Here is a 25,042-nt window from a genome sequence, read left to right on the forward strand (position 1 = left end):
TTCTTCTGTTATCCAAGGATTTCTAGTAGCCCTTGTCTTTTTACCTACTTGATCCTCTTCTGCCTTCACTACTTCATCCCTCAGAGCTACCCATTCTTCTTCTACTGTATTTCTTTCCCCCATTCCTGTCAATTGTTCCCCTATGCTCTCGCTGAAACTCTGTACAACCTCTGGTTCTTTCAGTTTATCCAGGTCCCATCTCCTTAAATACCCACCTTTTTGCAGTTTCTTCATTTTAATCTACAGTTCATAACCAATAGATTGTCGTCAGAGTCCATATCTGCTCCTGGAAATGTCTTAAAATTTAAAACCTGGTTCCTTCCATGTATACAACCTTCTTTCATGATTGCTTCCTCTTTCATTTCTTAGCCCCAATCCATATTCACTTACTATATTTCCTTCTCTCCCTTTTCCTACTCTTGAATTCCAGTCACCCATGAGTATTAAATTGTCGTCTCCCTTCACTACCTGAATCATTTCTTTCATCTCATCATACATTTCATCAATTTCTTTGTCATCTGCAGTAGTAGGTGTGGGCTTCATGTCTATCTTGGCCACAATAATGTGTTCACTATGCTCTTTGTAGTAGCTTACCCGTACTCCTATTTTTTATTCGTTATTAAACCTACTCCTGCATTACCCCTATTTGATTTTTTATTTATAAACCTGTATTCACCTGCCCAGAAGTCTTGTTCCTCCTGCCACCGAACTTCACTAATTCCCACTATATCTAGCTTTAACCTATCCATTTCCCTTTTTAAATTTTCTAACCTACCTACCCGATTAAGCGATCTGACATTCCTCGGCCCGATCTGTAGAATGCCAGTTTTCTTTCTCCTGATAACGTCTTCTTGAGTAGTCCCCGCCCGGAGATCTGAATGGGGGACTATTTTACCTCCAGAATATTTTACCCAAGAGAACGCCATCATCATTTAATCATACAGTAAAGCTGCATGCCCTCGGGAAAGATTACGGCTGTAGTTTCCCCTTGCTTTCAGCCGTTCGCAGTACCAGAACAGCAAGGCCATTTTGGTTAGTGTTACAAGGCCAGATCAGTCAATCATCCAGACTGTTGTCCCTGCAACTACTGAAAAGGCTGCTGCCCCTCTTCAGGAACCACACGTTTGCCTGGCCTCTCAACAGATACCCCTCCGTTGTGGTTGCACCTATGGTACAGCTGTCTGTATCGTTGAGGCACGCAAGCCTTCCCACCAACGGCAAGGTCCGTGGTTCATGGGGGGAAGATAAAATGATTGAAATTTCACGAAAATGACAGCAATGGAGATGGGAGAAGTACTCCTGCTAATTGGAGCCAAAATAATTGTGTTTAGATTCATTAGAGTTAAAGACAGACTGCTTGTGACACTAAAATTTCTGGTGTTAAGTACCGTATGTTTATTCTCTGTAATATTTGGTATCGTAACAATTATGATGAAATAACATTACAGCAGATTTCATCTTAATACCTGTATTTGTTTGATAGCCAAATAGGGCAGATGTATGGTAAAAGAAGCATTTCTGGACATACATTTATTTGATGTTTTTACATGTTTTGGCTTAAGGAACCACTTGTAAATTTCTGAAGGTCTGTTAAACAACACAAAATATAATAGTATAATCAAACAATACATCAAACAATTATAGATACAGCTGTATTACTTGAAGTGAAATGGCACTTTTCCAAGTTCTAGACCGATTACTTTCAGATAGAACTGCATTTGTTTCTCTGAATTAATTAAGGTATGTTATGAAACTACAGTGCCCAATTCCTTAAACTGTGGATATTTAGGTAAATTTCTTTTGTAGAGGTGTTACAAACTTTGCTTGTTATTTCAGTTCTTGTAGTGCAGTACTTTACTGTCCGTACTGCTGGCCTTTTCTCATGCAAACCCATTAAATTCTCAGCTTTGTCCTGAGTCCAGCTCCTGGCAGATTTCCTTACCACTTTTTCTGTGGACACATCAATGACATTTACTTCATCATGCGTATCTGTCATGTCAGTAGTCTCAGCTGTCCTGACAATGCCATATACTGTCATAAAGCAGGTACTTGTAGTGTCTTTTTGGTGCAGTGGATAATTCATTGTCTCTCATTCGTATTAATGTAGGATCAACTCTTCTCGGTAACAATTCTTTTTCCCCTTTTTCTTTATGTATTAATTCTACATAATACGTCTTAGTTCTGTAAATTATGTTATGTATTGCATTGTTTCATTCTAGAACTTTTGAAATGGGTTAACTCTTGCGCTTGTCATGTACGAGTTAGAGTGGGTGATTTCTTCACGCGAAAACATGCCAAAGCCACAAATTAAGACTCGAAACATGCAGTTTCACGAGTACTTATGTTTAATTTGTGCACGAGTTTGGCAAAAGACGTAGTAGCGTAAAAACTGTCAGATAAGCCCAAATCTTGGATGCAGTATGACTGCTCAGTATTCTGTGCTCTCCAGATAATGCCAATAGTTTTTTGTGTCTGAGAGATATGGAGAGCAGCTCTCGAGGGATGGAGGTTGCTGCCTATATGAGAGCTATTGGTGCTGTTTACATTGCATGAATTACTTGCAGAAGCTCTCAGAGAGTGAAAAATCTCTCACTTGTATACCGAGCTTAACTGGTGATGTTAAACCAGTTTCTCACTGTTGCAATTGTTACTTGAAATTGGGCATTATGTAGACTTGCTGATATTCCAGTATCAGTTACATGGCGAAAAAATATTTACACTTTTCAGATTGTGAAGAAGATGAAATTTTTGGTGATGCTGAAGAAGATGAGAACGAAGATGGACTGTACAACATACCTGGAGATGTACCAATTATCATTAACAGTAAGTCAGATATGTAATATTCCATTATTGGAATAAACACACTGTTCTCTCTCTTATACCTAATTAAACAAACACATTTTCCTCTCTCTTATACCTACTTCCCAGGGAACACTTTGTCCTAAAAAGTTACTGAGCTGTGGTTTTACTGTTTGCGTGACTTCACTGTCTTGTTGTTTGGAAAGAAAAGGAAAAAAAAAGACAGTGGTGTCAAAATTAGAGAGCAAGAGTGGACAAAAGTGATACAGTGAAATTACAGAGTGAAGAGCAAATTCCTGATGATAGCTACATATCTATTTTCAGTGATTATCATTAATAATGTTGGGATAGGTCTGTGGGCTTTTTAGTTTGTACAGGTGATGAAATATGAACGAGTGAATAGTAATAGATGTGATAATCACTGAAAAGTGTGACTTGCCGATAAGGGTGTATTGCAGTGTATTTGACTAACACTAGAAGGACTGGGAATTTCGATCTACCTAGAAGGACCAACCTATTTTTTTTGACGGGTACAGTTTCATTTACCATTTAAAAAAAAAAGTATACACATTTTAACATAAATCAATTTATTTCAGACAAGTTACACAGTGCATCAGGATATGGTTTTACTTTTTTCTGTGGAATTATGTGGTACAGTGAACATTTTATACCTAAAAATTAATCAAAACATTATGTAACAAAATGTGGAAAGAATAACTTTCTGTGGGAAATAAAACCATGTGTTTTAAGACAAATATCTGAGAAGCACAATATATTCTAGAGAGAACATTTATAATCGTGCTTTTACTCATTCAAAACCGCCTGCTGCGTCGTGACACCTCACACAGATGTATTCAGTATTGCCTAAACATGGTCCACAAACATACGTGCCACACTTTATACATAAATGCTTGCTTCTATTCTTGCCTCTACACCCTCCAATTTGACAAGTCTTCTGAATCTTGCAACGTTGTGATACTGTATTAAGAAGGGTATTTTGTACCCTTGTGACCTTATTTGCTGAAGCCAACTCTTCTGCCAATTTGTATATAAACTGACGTCTCCATAATTTTTCTCCTGTTACTTCCTTATAGAGTAACCAAACATTTATATCTGCTAAGTCCAAGACATTATGCGCATGGGCCATCTGCGGCATCCATACTTCACTGTGTAAAGCTGAGCCATTTGATTGATTACGTCAACGACATACTTGGTGTTGTTGTAGTAGGCCATTAATTCTGGTAGCTTTTTACGATGCCGTTCATATAGTTACTATGTCATGCATTGAACTCAAAATAAGGACATTTTTGTTCTTTTTCCCCTGATAACATGTTAGTTATGTCACCTGACACATAAACAATAGTTTTGTGCAAAGGTGCTACAGTAGATTTTGCTGATCGAGGTATTTCCCGTCTAGATTTCTTTACTGTGCTCTTATGTTTGAAATTTTCTGCAAGGCCTTTCATTGTGAAAATATAGTCACAGGTTATGTTTCTTCCTGTGGAAACAAAGGGCTGCATAAGACACGTTGCAACATGCTATGCAAGGGGAATACCTGTGGGACGCTGCTCATCTTTCCCTAGGTGAGGAAACCCATTCACCAGATACTTGGAATTTGTATCAACTGCAAGCCAAAACTTTATTCCAAATTTGTGTGGTTTATGGATCATGTATTTAATGAAAGAGCATCTAGCCTTTCATGGAAACAGTTGCTCATCCACAGTGATATTTTCACCTGGAAAATAACACAGCAAGGAATTGGCAATGAAAGGATTCCACGCAGGGGCAGCAGGTGCAAAACGATCTGTTTATAGTCTGTGTGAACATGTGCTCTATCTTATTTCTGCTCATTGTGTTCTGAAAAAATGCTGGTCCCTATGTATTCGACCATAACAGCTCCAATGGAAAGCTTTTTGCTCCATATATGCCTCATAAATACATAAGTGATATTGTAGCTTCTATTGCATCAACACTGATGATCCAGTCATCATCATGTAGCTCTGGGTGTGCTCTGTTTTCTGTACACTTCTTTATATTTTGAAGCATGCTGTCATCAACTAGCAATCTCCATGCACTAGAATATATACCTTTTGTGACAAACTTCTTCGCATAGCCTGTGGATCTCGATGCTACCTTCAAGATGTTTTGCTGTGGATGTTCTCCAAGAACAGCTTTCGTAGGTGTAACAGCCCGTGTTGTTCCGTCATTAGCTTTCTCACTAATCCCCGTCACACAATTTCCTTCCATCTGAATTTTTCCTGTCTCACTGCCATGAAAGCTTCTAGTGCTGTTAGCTGGAGGTAAGTGCACACTGCTGTTTGGCATACCTGAATATAGCCGGCCGGTGTGGCCGTGCGGTTCTAAGCGCATCAGTTTGGAACCGCGTGACCGCTACGGTCGCAGGTTCGAATCCTGCCTCGGGCATGGATGTGTGTGATGTCCTTAGGTTAGTTAGGTTTAAGTAGTTCTAAGTTCTAGGGGACTGATGACCTCAGATGTTCAGTCCCATAGTGCTCAGAGCCATTTGAACCATACCTGAATATACAGTATATAATACAATAATTCAGTTACAACAAAAACAGTGAATTTAAAATTATAATACAGCAAAATAGAAAACTTTTATAGTGCTTGCTGAAATATCAGTTGCAATAAAATATAAAATAATAATACAATGGCTATACAAACATACCTGCTGTAGGTAAAGCAACATTGGTTTGCAACTTCTTGGCATGCTCTTGTCCAGTTGTTGCAACATCGCTGTCTGAAGAGTCACTGATTTCATTGATGGGAGGGATATTTTCCTCATCGTCAATAGCACTTGCAGCATCATCTTCTCGTAATTCATCAGCTTCACAAACATCACGAGGATCTTCTTCGGATTCACCATCTGACATTGACATCAAATATTCTAAAATTTCTTCATCAGACAAACTATGTCTTTGAACTGCCATTACGAAACAACTGAAATGTGGAAAACGCAAACTGTGCCACATGAACAACAAAGCTTCATTGCTCACCAACAGAGGGTCTGCAAAAGAAAATAATCAAATTAGGGTGGTACACAACAATAGCTTTGGATATGTACAAAAGCTATTGTTCATATTTTGTTAACTGTCAAAATGACGGATTTAAGTCCTTGTAGTAGAAGTTGTTTGGGACACTTTTCAGAATGTTCCTACTGGGTAAATTCTTTTCAGAAATCTACCTAACAAATATTTATATTTAAAAACAAAGATGATGTGACTTACCATACGAAAGTGCTGGCAGGTCGATAGAAACACAGACACACATACATACACACAAAATTCAAGCTTTCGCAACAAACTGTTGCCTCATCAGGAAAGAGGGAAGGAGAGGGAAAGACGAAAGGAAGTGGGTTTTAAGGGAGAGGGTAAGGAGTCATTCCAATCCCGGGAGCGGAAAGACTTACCGTAGGGGGAAAAAAGGACGGGTATACACTCGCACGCGCGCGCACACCACACACACACACACACACACACACACACACACACACACACACACACACACACACACACACATCCATCCACACATATACAGACACAAGCTAGTGTCTGTATATGTGTGGATGGATATGTGTGTGTGTGCGAGTGTATACCCGTCCTTTTTTCCCCCTAAGGTAAGTCTTTCCGCTCCCGGGATTGGAATGACTCCTTACCCTCTCCCTTAAAACCCACTTACTTTCGTCTTTCCCTCTCCTTCCCTCTTTCCTGATGAGGCAACAGTTTGTTACGAAAGCTTGAATTTTGTGTGTATGTATGTGTCTGTGTTTCTATCGACCTGCCAGTGCTTTCGTATGATAAGTCACATCATCTTTGTTTTTAAATATATTTTTCCCACGTGGAATGTTTCCCTCTATTATATTAACAAATATTTATGAAAGTTATAGAAAATAGGACCAGTAGAAGAATCCATTTAGGAGAAATAAGTCTACAGAAGTAGAATACCCTTCTAAATGACGGGTGGGGTCCTTCTAGTGTTAATTTATGGACAAGTTTGTACTGAGAGGTTAGTAGGCAGAAAATGCTAATTGATTGGAGGGGGGGGGGTGCAGAAGACTAAGATAACCAGGCAGGCTATTATTTGATGTGATGCATAAAGAAAAGTTTATACACAGAACAGAGATGGGTGGGGAATTATTCTAGCACTGATAAGGACTGCAAATGCAGAAATCCACTGACAGAAACAACTGTGATGAAGGGCAAATGTTCTAGAAAAGTTTTGGTGGAATGTAAATACTCTTGGATTACTGGAGACCACTTGTCAGAAAGCAGAAGCATTGTCATTGATAAGCCTGCACAAAAAGATGGAAAACTTGCTAGCTTTCAGAGTAATCATTTTTTTTCAAGCTTGAGGGGAAAAAGAAATCTCTCTCTCTCTCTCTCTCTCTCTCTCTCTCTCTCTCTCTGCAGTCTTGGGCAACTGAAACAATACAGCAGTGGCAGTGTGGTTTCAGTTCCCTGAGACCACAGTTGTGTGTGTGTGTGTGTGTGTGTGTGTGTGATTTATTTTTTGGTGGGTGGACTAGAGTATGGTGCAGGTTTTGTTGGGGGGGGGGGGGGGGGTCAGCAGGAAGAGGATTTGGGGGTGGTTGGCTAGCAGCTTGGAAGGAGGCAGCTGGTTAGCCAGCTAGGATTGCAGAGAGGAGGGGGTGGCAGTTACATTGGCTAGGCATGTGGTACATGGTTGTCAGAGCCAGCACACAACTGAAGATGACTGGGGATGTGAAATGGGTGTGTGTGACAGGATGGAAGGAAGGGGAAACTGTTGTGTGAAGGGTGTGGGGACAGTGGATTACGGGAGATTGTGGCCAGGACAATTATGGGTGTGGATGATGTGTTGTAAGGATAACTCCCCAACTCCAATCTGCGAAGTTCAGAGTAGTTGGTGGAGGAGGAAATGATCCAGATCCAGGTTGTGAATAGTCACTGAAATGGAGAATATTGTCCTCAGCCATTCATCACGGGGGACAACTAGTTTGTAGCCATAACAATATAAAAAGCTGTGCAGTGTTTGTAGCAGAATTGATATATGGCATAGCTGCTTTCACAAGTGGCCCTGCCTCTGATGGGGTAGGATAAACCTGTGACAAGATGCTCTATTGGAAGAGGTCGTGTTAGATAGTGGCAAGGCTACGGGCATGAGAGGTGCTGGATCCCTACTAGTCATTGTTGATGCCACTTCCCTATCCACAAACAACCCTCATACCGTTGGCCTTGCTGCTATTGAAGACCACCTGACCCAACATTCTTCAGACTCCAAACCTACCACCTCATTTCTTATACACTGTACCAACTATATCCTGACACACAACTACTTTTCATTTGAAGAGAAGGTACGCAAACAAATCCGCAGAATAGCCATGGGCACCCACATGGCACCCTCCTATGCCAACCTGTTTATGGATGATCTAGAGGAAACCTTCCGGGCCTCCAAAAACTCCCAACTGCTGGTCTGTTTCAGTTTCAGTGATGGTATCTTCATGATCTGAACTCTGGGCCAAAACACTCTACCCTCATCCCTTCACAACTTTCTCTCCCATCTACTTCACCTGGTCCTTCTTTACCCAATGCACCATCTACCTGGACATTGATATCCGCTTCTTTGATGGCTCTATTCTGTCCACATTAAACTCACTAACAACCAAAAGTACCCGCATTTTGACAGGTCCCAACCCTTCCACACCAAAAATTCCATCCCATACAGCCTGGCCATGTATGGACTGTGTATCTGCAGTGACAACAATTTGCTTGCCCTGTATTCTGAAGATCCCACAAAGGCTTTCATAGACAGGCATTATCCCCCAAAATGTAGTTCAGAAATAGAAATCCTTTCTGTAGCCTCACACAAACCTAATCCTCCTGCCACCTCCAAGAATCAGCTGTAAAGGAGCAATCCCCAGTCATCATCAAATACCATTCTGGGTTGAAGCAATTGAACAATGTCCTTCGCCAAGGCTTTGATTATCTATCATCATAACTGGAAATGGGGCCATCCTACCTATGATCCTTCCCTGCCCTGCTAAAGTGGTATTCCGTCACCCATCCAACCTATACAACATCCTGGTCTATCCCTACGCCACTCCCATTCCCATCCCCTTGCCGCCGGGACCATATCCCTGTGGTAGACAAAGGTGCAAGACATGCCCGATCCACCCTCCCAGCAATTACTATCCCAGTCCTGCCATGAGGCTAATTTGGGCCAACTCTGCTGTGAACTTTGCACATCTTTTACGTCACTATGACTACTAACCAGCTGCCCACAAGAATGAATGACCACTGCCAACTTCTTGGCAAGAAACAAGTTGGTCACCCCTGAAACAACATGCAGCTGAGCACAACACTGCCTCACAATCTGGATCTGGATTGTTCCCTCTGCCACCAGCTTTTCGTAACTATGCAGATGGGAGTTCACTTAGAACACATCCGCTGCTTCTGTAATCATCGTGGGCTCAATCTACTGTAACCCACTGTTCCCATGTCCTTCATCCAACAGTTTTTCCTTCCTCCATCCTGTCTCCCCCTCTCAGTTCACTTCCCTATGTCACCTTCAGCATGCTCCACTTCCTACCAGCTCCAACAACTATGCTATCACATGCCTAGCCCAGTTGCTAACCACCTACTGCAATCCCTCTTTCTGCCTCTCTCCCTTTTCCAACCCACCTGAAACAATTCTCACAACAACCTAGTCTATCTGCTGTCTTTCTTTTTCTCTAGCTGCAAAAAGGATTACTCTGAAAGCTCGCAAGTTTTCTACTTTTCTGTTTGTGCTTATCAATGACTCAATGCTTCTGCTTTCCAGTGAGTGTCTCCTTTATTCCAAAAGTATTTTTGACAAGGCAGATTGTTATGGCATGGCGCTACAGTCTGGAACCGCGCGACCGCTACGGTCGCAGGTTCGAATCCTGCCTCAGGCATGGATGTGTGTGATGTCCTTAGGTTGATTAGGTTTAAGTAATTCTAAGTTCTAGGGGACTGATGACCACAGATGTTAAGTCCCATAGTGCTCAGAGCCATTTGAACCATTTTTGTTATGGGGAATGTAGTCGAATTAAGTCGGGTGATGCTAAGGGAATTAGATTAGTAAATGAGACACTTGAAGTAGTAAAGGAGTTTTGCTATTTGGGAAGCAAAATAACTGATGATGATCGAAGTAGAGAGGATTTAAAGTGTAGACTGGCAATGGCAAGGAAAGCGTTTCTGAAGAAAAATTTGTTACCGTCGAGTATAGGTTTAAATGTCAGGAAGTTGTTTCTGAAAATATTTGTATGGAGTGTAGCCATGTATGGAAGTGAAACGTGGACGATAAATAGCTTAGACGAGAAGAGATTAGAAGCTTTCGAAATCTGATACCTGAGCTGTGACCTCCTCATGCAAGCCTTGGAGAGGTTGCTCGTCATCCTGGAGCATCGGAACTCCTGGCAATGGCTGCTGTGCCAGACGGCCCTTGCTGTGTCTGGGTGGTGCCCATGAGGAGAGCCCCTGATCAGAGTGTGTGGTACCAGGCAGACGCTATGCAAATGGAAATGCATACGGGTCCAGAACTCTGGCTGTTCTTCTGCAGCCGTCTCTCTGCGTGGAACTGATTCTTCTAGTGCTGCTTCTCCTGCCCCTTTGGCCTTCCCTTCCATGGCTACCCCCTGGGAAGAGGGTCAGGCCCGTCGGCTAGGGGCAAAGCCTTTCCCGCGCTATCTGGTTTGCACCAGGACTGATGGGGATACTTTCACCAATACCAAACCTTTATTCTTTGTGGAACACGCTGAAGACAAGTTTGGCGAAGTGGACTCCCTGAGCAAGATGCGGTCGGGTTCGTTGCTGATCAAAACTGCTTCAGCTGCCCAGTCTGCGGCCCTTCGTGCCTGTACCCATCTTGGCACAATTCCTGTGTCCATTACTCCCCACCAGTCTCTAAATATGGTTCAAGGTGTGATTTTTCACAGGGACCTCATCCTTCAAACTGATGAGGAACTTCAGGACAATCTCGGATGGCGGGGTGTTCACTTTCTTCGGCGTGTTCAAAAGGGTCCTAAGGATAATCGCATTGCTACTGGTGCCTTTATCCTGGCCTTTGAAGGGGATACCCTCCCTGAGAAAGTAAAGATTATGGTTTATCGATGTGATGTGAAGCCGTACATCCCACCTCCTATGAGGTGTTTTAAGTGCTTGCGTTTTGGACACGTCTTCCCGCTGTTCGCAGGCCCCTCTCTGTGGTGACTGTGGACATCCACTCCATGAGGGGAGTCCCTGTGTTCCCCCTCCTGTGTGTGTTAATTGTCATGGCAATCATTCTCCATTTTCACCAGATTGCCCAGTATATAAGAAGGAAAAGAAGAGGCAGGAGTATAAGTCCCTTGATCATTTAACCTACACAGAGGCTCATAAGAAGTATACACATCTTCACCCTGTGTCCATGACGTCTAGTTATTCTTTAGTTACATTTTCACCTCTTCCTTACCCCAGTCCTGGACCCCTCTCCTCCCCCCCCCTCCCCTGCAGCTCCCACAACTTCTCCTCTGGGCACTGTTCCCCGTTCCCAGCCAGAGAAGTGTCCCACTCCGTCAGCGTCTGCTGGTCATGGGCGCCCCTCCCGGGATGCCCCTTCCTGGCACCTTCCAGGCCAAAGGTCTGCTGCCACGTGATGACCGCGAGAACTGCGGTCTGTCGGCCCCCAGGTCGCCTGATCTCTTTCTGTTCCCGATCTTGCTGCAGCTGGCTCCTTTATGCCTCACAGCCCTCCTCGATCTCAAACAGAAAAGAAGAAGAAACATGTCTCGGGACAAAGAGCCTCTGGTGTCACCAGAGGTCCCATCCCTGGCTTCACAATCAGATTCTGACCTGTCGTTCATGGATTTCGCCCCCTCCTTGTCTGTGACGGGTGGTGGCCCGGCGGTATGACTGGCTTTAGCCTGTTCAACTCCCATTTAAATCATCGTTCTGTGGTTATCCAATGGAATTGTAATGGATACTACAGTCACCTTCCGGAATTGAAATCCCTTCTTTCGTCTTACTCTGCAGCTTGTGTGGTTCTACAGAAATCTCATTTTACTTATGATCACTCACCGATCCTCTGTGGGTTCCGTGTTTTCTGTCGAAATCGGGTCGGACTGCTGCGGACTTCTGGTGGCGTTGTACGTTGGTCTGTACAGACATTGCTAGCACGTGGATTCCTCTTCAGACTACATTGGAAGCGGTTGCTGTTAGGGTCCACCTGGACTCTGACGTCACGGTTTGCAATCTTTATCTCCCTCCTGACAGGACTCTTACACCTGCCTTAACTGCCCTTCTTCAGCAACTTCCTCCTCCCTTCCTCCTCCTGGGGGATTTTAATGCTCATCATCCCTTGTGGGGCAGTGCATTTCCATCTAGACGAGGTCTTCTCTTAGATCAGTTTATTACAGACCACGACTTGTGCCTTCTTAATGATGGCTCCCCTACTCGTTTCAGTGCCGGTCATGGTACCTTTTCTGCCATTGATCTTTCTCTTTCTTCTTCCTTTCTCCTCCCTTCATTACACTGGTCGCCACACGACAACCTTTGTGATAGTGACCGTTTCCTGTGGATTCTCTCTCTCCCTTCCCGCTCCCCGATGGACAGGTTACCTCGTTGGTCTTTCCAACGCGCCGATTGGCCTCTATACACTGCACAGGTCGTGTTTTCTCCCTCTTTGTCGGGTTGTATTGATGACGTCCTACATGACGTGTCTGATGTGATCGTTGGCACTGCTAGCCTTGCTGTACCGCGCTCATCTGGACCATTTCGTTGCCAGCAAGTCCCGTGGTGGAGTACGGCCATTGCCATTGCCATCCGTGATTGCCGTCGAGCTTTGCAACACCTTAAGAGGCACCCATCCGTTGCCAGCCTTATTACCTTTGAACGCCTTCGCGCTAAAGCCCGTTATTTAATCAAACAGAGCAAACAGAAATGTTGGGAACGATTTGTTTCTCCCCTTGGTTCTACTGTCCCTAGGTCATGGGTATGGGCTACACTTCGCTCTCTCCAAGGTTGCCATCGGCAGTCCGCCCTCCCAGGCCTTCACCTCCCAGATGGCTTTTGTACAGACCCGTTGATTCTTGCGGAACATCTTGTGACCCATTTTGCAATGGCATCAGCATCAGCCTCCTATCCGGCTGCTTTCCTTCACCGGAAACAGTGGGCCGAAGCTTCCACCTTATGTTTTACCCCTCGTCAGTCAGAATCTTACAACGAACCTTTTACTGAATGGGAATTTCTTTCTGCACTTTCTTCTTCTCGTGATACAGCCCCTGGCCCAGACTCCATTCATAACCAACTGCTTCAACATCTCAGTGCTCCACAACGGCAACATCTTCTCCGTGTGTAACTGTATCTGGCTCCAGGCTGACTTCCGTTCTCAGTGGAGGGATAGCATCGTGGTTCCTGTCCTTAAGCCTGGTAAGAACCCCTATTTGTTGACAGCTATCAGCCAATTAGTCTGACCAATGTTGTTTGCAAGTTACTTGAACGGATGGTAGCCTGTTGGCTCAATTGGGTCCTCGAATCTCGGGATCTATTGTCTCCTTACCAGTGTGGCTTCCGAGAGAGACGGTCTCCGATCGATCATTTACTTCGCTTGGAATCCGCAGTTCAGCAGGCTTTTTCCCAGCACCGCCATTTGGTTGCAGTATTTTTTGACCTACGCAAGGCCTATGACACGGCCTGGCGCCATCACATCTTAATTACACTTCATCAGTGTGGTCTCCGAGGCCCACTCTTGATTTTTATCCACCAGTTTCTGTTCCATTGATCATTAAGGGTTCGGGTTGCTACTGTTTTTAGTTCTCCACAGACCCAGGAGACGGGCATCCCACAGGGTTCTGTCTTGAGTGTACTTCTTTTCCTCATTGCTATCGATGGACTTGTGGCCTCTGTTGGTCCTTTGGTCGCCCCTGCCCTATATGTGGATGATTTCTGCATTTGGGTTAGTTTCTCTTCGATGGCCTCTACAGAGCGGCAGCTCCAGGGAGCTATACAGCGTGCCTCTGCATGGACCCTCTCACATGGGTTTCAATTCTCTCCTTTAAAATCGCAGGTGGTCCACTTCTGTCGCCGTACTACGATCCACCCTCATCCAGAGCTCTATCTTGATGCACAACGATTGCCTGTGGTCCCACAGTTTCGTTTCCTGGGTCTTCTTTTCGACAACAAGCTCACTTGGCTGCCCTATATCAGACTTCTGAAGGTAGGATGTTTCTGTAAACTCAATGTCCTTTGCTTCCTTGCCCACTCCTCTTGGGGTGCGGACCGCTCCCTCTTACTCCGTCTTTATCCTGCTCTAGTTCTGTCTCGCTTGGACTATGGTTGTCAAGTTTATGGTTCGGCTGCTCCTTCCACACTGCACATGCTGGATCCAGTCCACCATCATGGTATCCATTTGGCCACTGGTGCCTTCCGTACTAGCCCTGTTGATAGTCTCCTGGTTGAAGCTGGGATCCCCCCCTTTCTGTTCAGCGGTCCCAGCTTCTGGTGTCTTATGCACTCGCTTGTCCGTTCCTCTCCCATTCATCCTTCCTATTCTATCCTGTTCCAAGACCATGAACGTCGCCCACCTGATCCCTGCCCTCAGGTGGGTTTACCAGTTGGGCTCCGCCTTGCGTCTCTTTGCTGTGATTTTCAGCTTCCTTCTTTGTTCTGTCTTCCTCGCTCCCTCCCGTTCACCCCCCCCGTTGGTTAGTTTCTCGGCCTCAAATTTGGATGAATCTCCGCTGACGTCCAAAAGATTCCATCCCCCCGATGGTGTTCCATTCCTTTTTCTGCCGAATTTTATGGGAGTTTCTGGATGTTCGGGATGCTGTTGTTTTTTACACTGATGGCTCTAAATCTGCTGATCATGTGGGATATGCCTTCACGTCCTCTGTTGGAATGGAAAATCATCTGCTGCCACCTACATGTGGGGTGTTTACTGCGGAATTGATGGCAATTTCCCAGACCCTTACCTTTATTGAACAGTCCCAACACACTCGCGTTTTGTTATGTACGGACTCAATGAGTGGCCTTCTGGCTATTGACCGGTGTTTTTCGCGCCATCCCTTGGTCTCTGCCATCCATGACCATCTCACTGATATTCACCGTGCTGCTTGTTTCGTTGACTTCCTTTGCGCCCCTGGCCATGTGGGTATCCTGGGTAATGAGCTCGCTGATCGTTAGGCTGGGGGAGCAGTGACTTACCCCCATTTTCTGTAACCCGTCCTGCAGCGGATTTACGGCTTCACATCAAATCCCACTTCAAACAATCATGAGCCAACTCTTGGGAGGCTACTTCGTGTCTAATAAACTTCGTGCGATTCAGGTGACACCAGGCCCTTGGCGTTCTTCCTTTCGCCTCTCCCGAAAGGACTCGACCACACTGTGTCGTCTCCGCATTGGCCATACCAGGTTGACACATGGTTTTCTTTTGCGTGATGAGCCACCCCCACTTTTTGGTTGTGGAGCCTTCCAGTCAGTAGCCCACATTTTGGTGGAATGCCCCCTTCTTTTGGCTCTGCATGCTAAGTACAGACTCCCCCGCATTTTACCTTTGATGTTGGCTGACGATTCCCGGGTGGTCGACCTGGTTCTCGGTTTCCTCCGGGAAAGTGGTTTTTATTCTCAGTTTTAAGGTTTTTAATCTCTCTCTGGTGTTGGGGCAGGGCGATGAGTGTTGGGGTATCTCCCACTGTAAGCCGTGTTTGGAGATTCCCGACTCGCCTCCCTGGCCGAGATACTCTTTTCTTCCCCTTTTACTCTGTTTTTATCATTTTTTAGGATTGGTTAGTCTCCTTTTCCCGTACGCACTTCTACATTATAGCGGTTGCACCTTTTAAATCGCAGGTGGTCTTGCCTCTGCTGCTTCAGAGGTGGGATATTTCCTGCCTCTAGCATAGCGTTGGGTTCGCTCTCTTGCTGACTTACCTCATTTTGTTTTTACCATTGACAACAACCAACCAACCAATCAATCATCGTAGAATGTGGAGGTCGGAGCATGCCTGCTCAGGATAGGCAGCAACTTGTAGCCGATTTGACAACGGAGTGCAGTGCTGGTGTAAGCACAAGTGTTTCGGAACACACTGTTCATTGCACAATGTTGAATGTGGGGCTAAGCAGCAGACAATCTCTCCATGTTCCCATGTTGACTCAATGACATCGTCAATTAAGATTGCAGAGCACGCAGGATTTTAATGATTGGACTGTTTTTCAGTGAAGATATGTTGACTGGTAGTCAAAGTTTCTTGTTGCTCCATGTCAAAGTTTGTATCCAGATTCTAGGTCATTCAGGCTAATGGCTGCTCGAAATATGCACAATGCCATGGACACAGGCAGATAGGGGCAGTATTATGCTATGAGAGACATTCATCTGGGCTCTCTGGGACCTGACTATAATCAAATTTACTATGATGGCTGTGGACTATAGGAACATTATTGCAGACCTCCTACATCTCTTTATGCTTAGTCTACTGTGACGGTGATGGTATCTTCCAGCAGGATAACTGTCTTTGTCCCAAGGCCAAAATCGTGCTTCACTGATTTGAGGAGCACGATATTGAACGTGTGTTGATGTCTTGGCCTTCAGATTCGCGTGATCTAAACGTGATGGGTCACATCTGGGACACTGTTCCGCACAAGCTCCTCAACTACAAACTTCTGGTCCATAATTTACAGGAATTGCATGAACTGTGTGTAGGCATCTTGTACTCCTGGAAACCTACCAAGACGAATATGCTGTTAAATAAGTGGTCATAATATTGTGGCATGTCAGTGTATTACTTTAGTGTTGGTTAAAACTGCATTTAATATGAAACACATCTGATGAATTCGCTATTGCGAATAATGACTACTATCAGCTGTAGAATGGAATGACGACTATCAAAATTTGTTGTCATTCCATTCTACAGCTGATGGTAGTCATTATTCGCAGTTGTGAAGTCATCTGATGTGTTTCATAACGGCTGTCGTTGCCACAGTGCATCGTCATCAGAATAACACAGGCACTGGTATATCATATTTAATATAAAATTTACTGGTATCAGATAAGGGTAAATAATGATTATGGAATAAATGATTATGCTTTAGAGGTGTACACTACCTTTGAGGGTATTATCCAGTATCATACCTAATGAGCAAGTTGTTTGGTGGACTGGAATCCCGTTGGGTTATTTGGGTAATTGAAGTTGCAAATAATTACTGATGTACCTGTCAACCTGTATTATAATATGAGCCTAAAAATATTCAATGCATTATTGTTCTTGTGTGCCCCCCCCCCCCCCCCCCCATGAACCATGGACCTTGCCGTTGGTGGGGAGGCTTGCGTGCCTCAGCGATACAGATAGCCGTACCGTAGGTGCAACCACAACGGAGGGGTATCTGTTGAGAGGCCAGACAAACGTGTGGTTCCTGAAGAGGGGCAGCAGCCTTTTCAGTAGTTGCAAGGGCAACAGTCTGGATGATTGACTGATCTGGCCTTGTAACAATAACCAAAACGGCCTTGCTGTGCTGGTACTGCAAATGGCTGAAAGCAAGGGGAAACTACAGCCGTAATTTTTCCCGAGGGCATGCAGCTTTACTGTATGATTACATGATGATGGCGTCCTCTTGGGTAAAATATTCTGGAGGTAAAATAGTCCCCCATTCGGATCTCCGGGCGGGAACTACTCAGGAGGATGTCGTTATCAGGAGAAAGAAAACTGGCATTCTACGGATCGAAGCGTGGAATGTCAGATCCCTTAATTGGGCAGGTAGGTTAGAAAATTTAAAAAGGGAAATGGATAGGTTGAAGTTAGATATAGTGGGAATTAGTGAAGTTCGGTGGCAGGAGGAACAAGACTTCTGGTCAGGTGACTACAGGGTTATAAACACAAAATCAAATAGGGGTAATGCAGGAGTAGGTTTAATAATGAATAGGAAAATAGGAATGCGGGTAAGCTACTACAAAGAGCATAGTGAACGCATTATTGTGGCCAAGATAGATACGAAGCCCACACCTACTACAGTAGTACAAGTTTATATGCCAACTAGCTCTGCAGATGACGAAGAAATTGAAGAAATGTATGATGAAATAAAAGAAATTATTCAGATTGTGAAGGGAGACGAAAATTTAATAGTCAGGGGTGACTGGAATTCGAGTGTAGGAAAAGGGAGAGAAGGAAACATAGTAGGTGAATATGGATTGGGGGACAGAAATGAAAGAGGAAGCCGCCTGGTAGAATTTTGCACAGAGCACAACATAATCATAACTAACACTTGGTTTAAGAATCATGAAAGAAGGTTGTATACATGGAAGAACCCTGGAGATACTAAAAGGTATCAGATAGATTATATAATGGTAAGACAGAGATTTAGGAACCAGGTTTTAAATTGTAAGACATTTCCAGGGGCAGATGTGGACTCTGACCACAATCTATTGGTTATGACCTGTAGATTAAAACTGAAGAAACTGCAAAAAGGTGGGAATTTAAGGAGATGGGACCTCGATAAACTAAAAGAACCAGAGGTTGTACAGAGGTTCAGGGAGAGCATAAGGGAGCAATTGACAGGAATGGGGGAAATAAATACAGTAGAAGAAGAATGGGTAGCTTTGAGGGATGAAGTAGTGAAGGCAGCAGAGGATCAAGTAGGTATAAAGACGAGGGCTAGTAGAAATCCTTGGGTAACAGAAGAAATATTGAATTTAATTGATGAAAGGAGAAAATATAAAAATGCAGTAAGTGAAACAGGCAAAAAGGAATACAAACGTCTCAAAAATGAGATCGACAGGAAGTGCAAAATGGCTAAGCAGGAATGGCTAGAGGACAAATGTAAGGATGTAGAGGCCTATCTCACTAGGGGTAAGATAGATACCGCCTACAGGAAAATTAAAGAGACCTTTGGAGATAAGAGAACGACTTGTATGAATATCAAGAGTTCAGATGGAAACCCAGTTCTAAGCAAAGAAGGGAAAGCAGAAAGGTGGAAGGAGTATATAGAGGGTCTATACAAGGGCGATGTACTTGAAGACAATATTATGGAAATGGAAAAGGATGTAGATGAAGATGAAATTGGAGATACGATACTGCGTGAAGAGTTTGACAGAGCACTGAAAGACCTGAGTCGAAACAAGGCCCCCGGAGTAGACAATATTCCATTGGAACTACTGACGGCCGTGGGAGAGCCAGTCCTGACAAAACTCTACCATCTGGTGAGCAAGATGTATGAAACAGGCGAAATACCCTCAGACTTCAAGAAGAATATAATAATTCCAATCCCAAAGAAAGCAGGTGTTGACAGATGTGAAAATTACCGAACTATCAGCTTAATAAGTCACAGCTGCAAAATACTAACACGAATTCTTTGCAGACGAATGGAAAAACTAGTAGAAGCCAACCTCGGGGAAGATCAGTTTGGATTCCGTAGAAATGTTGGAACACGTGAGGCAATACTGACCTTACGACTTATCTTAGAAGAAAGATTAAGGAAAGGCAAACCTACGTTTCTAGCATTTGTAGACTTAGAGAAAGCTTTTGACAATGTTGACTGGAATACTCTCTTTCAAATTCTAAAGGTGGCAGGGGTAAAATACAGGGAGCGAAAGGCTATTTACAATTTGTACAGAAACCAGATGGCAGTTATAAGAGTCGAAGGACATGAAAGGGAAGCAGTGGTTGGGAAGGGAGTAAGACAGGGTTGTAGCCTGTCCCCGATGTTGTTCAATCTGTATATTGAGAAAGCAGTAAAGGAAACAAAAGAAAAATTCGGAGTAGGTATTAAAATTCATGGAGAAGAAATAAAATCTTTGAGGTTCGCCGATGACACTGTAATTCTGTCAGAGACAGCAAAGGACTTGGAAGAGCAGTTGAATGGAATGGACAGTGTCTTGAAAGGAGGATATAAGATGAACATCAACAAAAGCAAAACAAGGATAATGGAATGTAGTCTAATTAAGTCGGGTGATGCTGAGGGAATTAGATTAGGAAATGAGGCACTTAAAGTAGTAAAGGAGTTTTGCTATTTGGGGAGCAAAATAACTGATGATGGTCGAAGTAGAGAGGATATAAAATGTAGGCTGGCAATGGCAAGGAAAGCGTTTCTGAAGAAGAGAAATTTGTTAACATCCAGTATTGATTAAAGTGTCAGGAAGTCATTTCTGAAAGTATTCGTATGGAGTGTAGCCATGTATGGAAGTGAAACATGGACGATAAATAGTTTGGACAAGAAGAGAATAGAAGCTTTCGAAATGTGGTGCTACAGAAGAATGCTGAAGATTAGATGGGTAGATCACATAACTAATGAGGAAGTATTGAATAGGATTGGGGAGAAGAGAAGTTTGTGGCACAACTTGACCAGAAGAAGGGATCGGTTGGTAGGACATGTTCTGAGGCATCAAGGGATCACCAATTTAGTATTGGAGGGCAGCGTGGAGGGTAAAAATCGTAGGGGGAGACCAAGAGATGAATACACTAAGCAGATTCAGAAGGATGTAGGTTGCAGTAGGTATTGGGAGATGAAAAAGCTTGCACAGGATAGAGTAGCATGGAGAGCTGCATCAAACCAGTCTCAGGACTGAAGACCACAACAACAACAATTGTTCTTGTATTCCAAAAGCCATTGCACATAAACATGTTATAAGGAACGCGCAAAAACTCCGTGTGTAAGATGACAGCTTAATTCATTCTATTCTGATATTATGTTTACAGTATCAAATTTGTTCACAAATAATAGTGTAAGGATGAAACTGGTCTTCAGTTAGGATCTTGTGTCACTGACAGATTTGTTGAAATTTTATATGAATAATTTAATCACTTATGAGAGTAGATACCACAACAATCAAATAGAATGGACAATAAAAGAGTAACAGCACCAAAACCAGAATTCTTGAGACTTGAACAATGGAATGAATGCCCTTGTGACTGTGATAAATTAAGGCAGAGCAAATTACTTTTATTTTGCTACATTCCCACCACACAGACACACAGTCATTCATAAGTTTTGTGTGTGTGTGTGTGTGTGTGTGTGTGTGTGTGTGTGTGTGTGTGTGTGTGTGTGTGTGTGTGTGTGAGACTGGAATAAAAATTATTTGATTGAAATGGACATGTCGTGCTCTCTGTAAGTTGTAGCCGATGTTAAAAAAGGCCGAATGACACTAGGCATCTACTAGAAACTTGATGGCCTATGGAAATAAAACACAGTGTGGGTACTGACCTAAAGCAATGTCTCAACACCACAATTGCAGTCGGAATTAAAGCAGCATATTAAATATGGAATTTCCGTGCTCCCAGTACTGCAAGGAATACAGGGCTTTATCTGAGTTCGTGATTGGTTTAGTTTAGTAAAAGCCGCAGTTCCATTGTTCAGCTTGCTCTGTTAGAGCTTCAGTTGCCCAGTATACATGGCGTCTCATTGTTCCTAATATGAGGGGTACAAAAAAAAAGAAAAAAAAAAGAATTTTTTAATACGTTATATATTTACAAATTGTTTACAAAACAACCTTATCCCCTTCAAAATACACTCCAGTACAACTTATACATTTGTCCCTTCAGTGCTTCCACTGTTCAAAAAAATTTTTGTAGCCTATTTAGAAATGACTGACAGTTCCTCCCTCCTTCAATGTTGTCAAATCAATGTCCTTTCATGCCCCTTTACGTGCATGGAAATAAGAAAAAGTCACACGAAGCCAGGTCAGGCGAGTAAGGCAGTAAGGGACGGCCAGAAACTGTCTAACGGAGATGGCTGTGCGTGCAGGTACATTCATTGACGTGGTGGAAGAACCCATCTCCTGTCTGCCACAAAGTGGGTCTTTTCTGACTAACATTGTTGCACAGTCTTCTTAAAACTTCCAATTGAAATGTTTGATTGTCAATTTGACCTGGGGAACAAACTCTGAATGAACTAAGCTTTTGGCTTCAAAAAAGCGAATCAGCTTTGTTTTGATGTAGGACAACATTTTTTTTGAGTGGGTGATGATGGCGTCTTCCATTGGCTTTGACCGTTGCTTTGTTTCTGGGTTGTAACCGTAGCACCACGACTCCTCACCAGTAATGACCTTTGACGGAAAATCTTGATCAGTTTCAAGCTGTTGTTTCAAAGCATGACATGTTTCAACTCGACGTTCCTTTTGACCGTCAGTTAGAACCTGAGGAACAAACTTAATGCTAACCCTTTTCATTTCCAAATTTTCCATTAAAGTTCACTGAACTCAGCCCCCAAGTTAATCCACTAATCTGACAGTTCATCAATTGTGTGTCGACAGTCTGTGTGCATGAGCTCTAGGATTTTTTCAATATTTTCATTGATTCGGGCAGTTGATGGACGTGCAGAATGAGGTTTGTCACCATTCAACATGTCAGCACTTTTAAATCAAGCAAACCACTCCTACACTTGAGTTTTTCCCATAGCATCATCTTGTCAAGCTGTTTTTAACATTAAAACGGTTTCAGCACTATTTCTACCATATAAAAAACAACATTTCATGGCTGCATGTTGTTCACTTAAACTTGCCTTAAAAAAAACCTGAAACTAGAACAAAACAGTGCTAGCAAATCCCCCCCCCCCCCCCCCCCATACAGGCTTCCAGGGGTTGTAGAGGGGACTTAATAGGCAAAGTTTTGACGAGGGACCCACATCCGGAAGTGTACCGGTTGGATATAAAATAAGTTTAAAGATTGAATCATTTTCAGATCTACTTCACAGTGTGCGTGGTGTGGGCATTGTTCAAAGTACCCATCATTGGATCCTCTCCTATGTAATAAAGGACTTGCTTTTTGTAGTTGAGAGCACAACAGTTAACCCTCATGGTTGCAAATGTGCCAGTTTCTTGCAGTCATTGTTGTAGTTTGGTGAAAATAGTATGTGACATCATAATGAAAACACAAGTTGATGATTGGCCCTCTTTTTGCCTGTTTGTCAGTGTACAGTGGCTGGGAAATTTGCAAGTGATCCAAACATTTCCAGGTATGTTCCTTGTCAAAACTTTTTTGTGTCAAGTCCCTTTTACAACCCCAAGAAGCCTTAAAAGGAATTATGAAACATGCTTTATAGTGTCTTCGATATTGGTGACACACAAAGGTGCGTCATCACTGTGTTTCTGAAGCTGTTGATGAAGAAGCAGTTTTCATCTGATTCATAACTCCTTGTTACATGTGTTGAAATAGGTTTGTAATGATGGCTGGCAGACACTTCACAGATATTTACCATCTCAACAGAATGTCATTTTCCAAGAAGAGAACCATGTTCCTTGGCAACTCCTTGCATTTTAGGTACTTTCCAACTTTTAAGACAAACTCGTAATGAAATCAGTCACAAAAATGTAGACATCCACAGAGCTTTGATTGTATTTTTAGTTCACAGGGAGGCTAGAGGTCATAGTTATTGCTGCTTTTGTTGTAGCAGATTCCTCATTGTTGTAGTTGATGAGTGCTTGAAGAATTAGCTCATGTAGCTTAAAATGGTCGCCAACGACCTTGCCTCAGTGTTAACATCAGTTCCCTTAAGATCACTGAAGTTATGTGCTGTCAGACTTGGCTAGCATTTGAAAGGGTAACCATCTGTCTGCCAGGCAAGTGCTGTTGGCAAGTGAGTTGCACTCAGTCCTTGTCAGACCAATTGAGGAGCTACTTGAATGTGAAGTAGTAGCTCTGCTCACAAAAACTGACATCGGCCAGGAGTGTGGTGTGCTGACCACATGCCCCTCCATATCCGCATCCAGTGATGCCGGATGCATATTGGCTGAGGATGACACGATGGTCGGTCAGTACCATTGGGACTTCCGGGGCATGTTTGTATGGAGTTTAGTTCACATCATTTATTGACACCAATGTTGTGGAGGGTAACACTAAAGTTTAGGTCCATCTCTTCAACATTGTACAGTTAGTAAATTGTATAACACTCTTTTTGTGCTGGATCTTCAAATTATTCACAAAACGTAACGGTTGTTGCATCATCTGATAACTATCAACATGAGACTCGTAACAGCCATGCCCCATTAAGTTGTATTTCACCAATTTAGTTAACCTTCACTTGATAATATTTTTTTTCTTGTCCTTAAACTTTCCAGCCAATAACTTCTCTATAATCATAATTATGGGTCCTAGAATGCACTTACCTCTACTATGCTAGTTTTACAACCAGGAAATCAGCTTCGTCAGTTTTTGGTGAAGTTGATCGGTTCATTCGTTTTCAAACATTGAAGATAGACATGGATTGCTGTACAGATTTCTTTTGAAGTGAGCCTAGTAGATGTTCCTATATCAAAGTTCTGATTTTTCCTGACCATAATCTTTGATAGGGCATTGTTTGAATGCTGGAAAATGACTAAATGTGGAATATGAAACAGTTTTGCTGCTGTTTTAATAAATACAGACATTGATTGTGACCACTGAAGAAAGAGGGTAGCTAGTAACAAGAGTATTTTCTCTGAAACTTGGGGGCATTAAGGGCTTACTTACACCGTTGAACTGGAATGACAATGCTAATGAATCATTAACCAATTAAACTTCTAGGCTGACTCACATAAAAGATGAGTAACACATTGGCCTATTAAACTTTGTATGTAGAACCTACAGGCCAGGAGACATGCCATCAGATTTTCAGAAAAGTGTCATCCTTGTAACTGTGAAATGGAAAGGGCGTATAAGTGTGAGAATTACTGCAGAATCAGCTTAACATCTCACACATCCAACTTGCTGACAACAATGATATACAGAAGAATGGAAAAGAACAGGAGGAATCCATAATAACCAGTGTATCCATCATCTGCAAATTGTCTTAATAAATTATTTACATCTGCTCTTGAGTGAGATGATGAGAAATGTATGTTCTGAAAAATGAAGGCGAAATGTTTTCAATGTTTTAATGTCAGCAGAAGTAAAGGAAATTTTGAGGATCAGTTTGGGTTTAGGAAAGGTAAAGGCACCAAAGAGACAGTTCTGACATTGCACTTGGTAAAAGAAATGAAGTTAAGAGAAATCAAAGACACATTCATAAGATTTGTCGGAGTAGACAAAATTTTCAACAGTGCAAAATGTTCAAAATTCTGAGAAAAATACGAGTAAGCTATAGGAAGACTTTGGTAACATATAGTATCTACCAGAACCAAGAGGGAACAACAAGAATGGAAGACCAAGAATGTAATGCTCCAATTAAAAAGGACAAGAGACAGGAATACGTTCTTTCACATCTCCTGTTCAATCTATACACTGAAGAAGAAGCAACGGAAAAAAAGAGATTGAAGAGTAGGTTTTAAATACAAGGTGAAAGGATATCAA

At 42.9% G+C, this 25,042-nt stretch overlaps 1 protein-coding gene across 1 annotated transcript in view; it reads left to right on the forward strand.

Moving 5' to 3' along the window:
* The window catches only part of LOC124776758 (methylosome subunit pICln), a 78,287-nt gene that overhangs the window by 40,095 nt on the left and 13,150 nt on the right, over positions 1-25,042 (forward strand). Inside the window, exon 4 of the mRNA XM_047251893.1 lies at positions 2,728-2,823. Coding sequence (XP_047107849.1) covers positions 2,728-2,823 — 96 coding nt within the window. The remainder of the gene's footprint in view (positions 1-2,727; positions 2,824-25,042) is intronic.

Source organism: Schistocerca piceifrons, chromosome 2 (genome assembly GCF_021461385.2).
Source record: "Schistocerca piceifrons isolate TAMUIC-IGC-003096 chromosome 2, iqSchPice1.1, whole genome shotgun sequence".
NCBI lineage: Eukaryota > Metazoa > Arthropoda > Insecta > Orthoptera > Acrididae > Schistocerca > Schistocerca piceifrons.